Below are 4,569 nucleotides of genomic sequence, written 5' to 3'. Positions count from 1 at the left end.
GTATCTCTGCAGTCTAGTAGTATTTATATATAGAGGTTTATATATAAGTTTATGAAGTCCGGGAAGAATCTGAAACTAATCCCATCATTGCAGTTTATTCTAATGGAAAGTTTTGTATCTCAATTTTACATCCTCCTGGTGAGGATCCAAATGGTTATGAACTTGCAAGTGAGCGCTCGACACCTGTTCATACGGTACGATCTTAGCTTTCTTTTCTGTAACTTTTAGCCTCCACCTAACTTTTGCACTCATTGTTTATGATATATTGTAACAGTAACAACTGATTGGGTTTCATTCATTTCAATCTATTTGGATTAGCTTCTTATAGTTTAATCTGGCTGGATTTGTGGAAGTCCGACAAACCTCTAGACTTGTGTGTGTTTCACTATTTGTGTTTCTTAAATGATATTACATCAGAATATATAATTATTACATGAAAATATATTAATACTAGAGAAACACTATATGGTAGTATATCTTTTTATTGATATGGGCCCTTAATTTAAATTAGTGGCCTAACTAATATCTTTGGTTGCAGGTGAAGAGGAAAAAGTTGCTCGAACAACAAATTGATATGGATGATGTAGATAAAACTATGGATTAAATAAGCGAGCAAACAGAAAACATGAAACAAATTCAAGAAGCACTAGCCACTCCCATTGGTGCAACAGCTGATTTTGATGAGGTATGTTGTTTACCTATATCACTAATTTTATTTTTTGATTCTTGTAGTCCCAGTTAGAATACATCCTTTTCTGCTTATCAATGTTCCTTTGATTCAGAAAGTATTCTTTTTTCTGAATGTCTTCTTTATGTTGCAGGATGAACTAGAAGCAAAACTTGAAGAAATAGAAAGCGCTGAGTTGGAGGAAGAAATTCTTCAGCCTGTAGGTAAACCACCTCCTATTACTGGAGGTGGTTCTACCTAGTCAGAAGTGTTCTAGCAGCATTCTCGTTCTACTTTGTTTTTCTCAGTACTACAATATTTAGATTTTGAGTTGTAACTTTAACTTGTTTAAACTTCCACTTTTGTTTTAAGGTTGGTAGACAATTAGTGGTATAAGGATGGTAGTATGGTGATGGTGAAGGTAGTGGTAGTATGGGGAAACTGATGTTCACTACTAGAAATAGTAGATACGACATCGGTCCTTAGACATCGGCATGTAATGCACCCGATGTTAAAATGCAGTTTAATATCGGTTTTGTAAAAAGCGAAGTTGAATACGCATATTGACATCGGTTTCACTTAGTAGCCGTTGTCTATCTTCAGAAATTAAAAAGGCCACAAATTTGTTTTTAACTTTGACATCAGTTCATTTTGTTAACCGTTGTCTATGGCCTTTTAAAAAAAATAAAAATTACTTAACTCCCCCCCCCCCCGTTTTCAGTACACTTTCCCCCCTTTAATTTTAACAAAAAATTCACTTTAACATATTTTCCCCCCTTTCCAAAAAACCTCCCGCGAGCCTCTTATCTCTCCCCGACCCTCGCCTCTCTCGTCTCTCTCATCTCTCCCCTCCTTCTCTCTTAGTCTTCTTACCTTTCTTCTCTCTTCTTACCTTAGTCTCTGTTAACCGTCTCTTCTCTTTTTTCTCTGAAACCCTAATTTTAGCCTCAATTCTAATTCAAGATTTGGAGCTTCAAATTAGAGCAAATTAAACTTGAAATTGAGCTAGTATCTGGAGGTTGGAGGTAGACAGCATTTGGAGGTTGGAGCACTGAGGGTTTAGAACATTGGGGTTTCGGAACATTGAAAGCATTCGGAGGTATAGTCTTCTTTCCTTCTTTACTGTTTATCTCCCTCATTTTTATGTTTAATATCTTCTTTGTGCATGTAAATGTTTTATGTTTATCTTCTTTTCTTCTTTACTGTTTTTCTTCTTTGTGCATGTAAATGTTTTATGTTTTCGGGGGTTTTATGTTTGTTTCTTTTTGGGGGTTTTATGTCCTGTTTTTGGGAATTTTATGTCATGTTAAATATTTTAGGTACACTAATGTAAATCAATGTTTTAGGTACATTGATGTAAATGTAAATGTTTCTGTTCTGTTTTTAATTATGTGTTTTCTGGGGGTTGTTCATACATATTAGTGTGTTTTGGGGGGGTTTTTGGGGCTGCATTTGAACAGGTCTCAGATATGAACAAGTCTCTGCATTTCTTGTTTTGTATGATAGTCATTTCTCTGATATGAACAAGTCTCTGCATTCCTGATATGAACTATCTGTTACTTTTGTTGTATTATAGTAATTGTTTTGTATAATTATCCTTCTCACAGATACAAGTAACAGATAATTTTAATTTATTTATTTATGGGCTGAATTTGTTTCAATACTCAAGTTCTCACTGAGTTTTATTTATGTGAAGGAAATTTAACAATTGTCTGGGCTGTGAATGTTGGAATTATTGGTTTTTAATTATGTGATATTTTCAAATATCTTGGTTTAATTTGTTTTAATTATCTTGGTTTAATTTAGTCTAGTTTATAAATTTAGTCTAGTTTTGTAATTAATTGGGTATATGTATAGGATCTTAGAGTAATGAATTAGTACTATAAATTATTAGGATATCAAGGTATTTACTCCTTTCTAAGTTTATATAATTAATCCCTACAGTAACCAACACAAATTTGATATGCCTTTTATTAAATAATTATAATTAGGTATGTGTTGGATTTTTAATATTTATAGTGGCTATCAGGTTGGGAAATTTGATGGATAAGACATGGATTTTGCAAGATAGGGATTCTTTAGCATTTGAAATGGGGGTGGAAAACTTCTTGATATATTCTGAAGAAAATTATGAAGATCGTAACAAAATTCCTTGCCCTTGTGGACGATGCGCCAATTTTAAAAAATTCTCTATAAAAACAATCAGGGGCCATATCTATGACAATGGCTTTTGTCTAGGTTATGTGCATTGGGTTTGGCACGGGGAGACTGCTTCTACGGGTCCTAAATCTTCAAGTGCTAGTTGTCCACCTGAAGAGCAAGCTCCAGACCCACCTCCTGAGCAAGCCTCTGATGAAGCGTCAGAGCAAGATCAGGAGCATGTCGCTGCTTCGGAAACTGTTGATGTTTGTGAAGCGGCATATAACTCGAGTCAATATGATAATGATTCATATCAGTTTAGGAGGTTCGTAGCCGATGCTGAGCAACCTCTATATGAGGGTAGTGACTGTACTAAGTTAGAGTCGATGTTGAAGTTGCATAACTGGAAATCTAGGTTTGGTATTACCGATAGTGCCTTCACTGACCTCCTCTCTTCTGTTGAGTCTCTACTTCCCAAAGATAATGTGTTACCTAGTAATGCATATGAAGCAAAAAAAACCCTCTCCAATTTAGGTCTAGAGTATATAAAGTTCCATTCATGTCCGAATGACTGTGTACTGTACAGGGGTGTACATGCTGATGCAACCAAGTGTCCTAAGTGTCGACTTTCTCGGTGGAAGTTGACAAAGAAAGGTGAAAAGAGGATTAATCTTCCAGCCAAAGTCATGTGGTATTTTCCAATAATTCCTAGATTTAAACGTATGTTTAAATCTCCTTCCACCGCTAAACTAATGTGTTGGCATGCGTAACAGCGGACACAAGATGGTAAAATGCGACATCCAGCCGACTCTCCATCTTGGAAAAATATAGATTATAGGTGGCCATCCTTTGGTAGTGAACCGAGAAACCTTCGCTTGGCTTTATCGGCGGATGGTGTAAACCCGCACAATAATGGCCTATCTAATAGATATAGTTGCTGGCCAGTCATATTGGTGACTTACAATCTTCCTCCCTGGTTATGTATGAAAAGAAAATTTATGATGTTGTCGATATTGGTCCCTGGCCCGCATGAGCCTGGTAATAACATCGACATCTACTTACAACCGATGATTGATGATTTAAAAAAGCTTTGGAAGGAAGGGGAACCAAATATGTATGACGCGTATAACAAATCATTTTTCACTTTAAAAGCAGTTTTAATGTGGACGATAAATGACTTCCCTGCTTACGCAAATTTATCTAGCTGCGTTAATAAGGGTTATAAGTGTTGTCCAGTTTGTGGAGATGACACCGTAGCTAAATTTTTGACTCATAGTAGGAAAACGTGCTACCAAGGGCATCATCGATATTTGCCTCTACATCATCCTTATAGAAGGCAGAAGGCTGCTTTTAATGGACAACAAGAGTTTGGGCAGCCGCGTCGAACCCTATCCGGAGAAGAAGTGTTAGCAGAGCAAGAACAAATCAAATTTGAATTTGGGAAGAAAATGAAGAAGGCAAAGAAGGTTGAAAGTCCATGGAAGAAAAAGTCAGTATTTTTCGAGTTAGAATACTGGAAATTTCACCATGTTAGGCACTGTATTGATGTCATGCATGTCGAGAAGAATGTATGTGATAGTCTGATTGGCACATTACTAAATATGCACCATAAGACAAAGGATAGTGCGGTAGCCCGTCGTGATATGATGGAAATGGGCGTTAGATCTGATTTGGCTCCCCAAGTAGGAGTAAAGAAAACCTATTTGCCTCCTTCTCCCTTTACTTTGTCAAAGGCAGAAAAAGGACTTTCTTGTCATCATTAA

General features: G+C 36.3%; 1 protein-coding gene across 1 annotated transcript; it reads left to right on the top strand.

Moving 5' to 3' along the window:
- The first annotated feature begins 2,709 nt into the window (after window positions 1-2,709).
- LOC141659748 (uncharacterized) lies at window positions 2,710-4,569 on the top strand. The gene is made up of 2 exons (XM_074466676.1): window positions 2,710-3,489; window positions 3,580-4,569. The coding sequence occupies exons 1-2, from the start codon at window positions 2,710-2,712 to the stop codon at window positions 4,567-4,569; spliced, it is 1,770 nt and encodes a 589-aa protein (XP_074322777.1).

This window comes from Apium graveolens, chromosome 5 (genome assembly GCF_009905375.1).
Source record: "Apium graveolens cultivar Ventura chromosome 5, ASM990537v1, whole genome shotgun sequence".
NCBI classification, from domain to species: Eukaryota; Viridiplantae; Streptophyta; class Magnoliopsida; order Apiales; family Apiaceae; genus Apium; species Apium graveolens.
The sequence above is the reverse complement of the archived record's forward strand: the minus strand, read 5'-3'. Positions and strand labels throughout refer to the sequence as shown.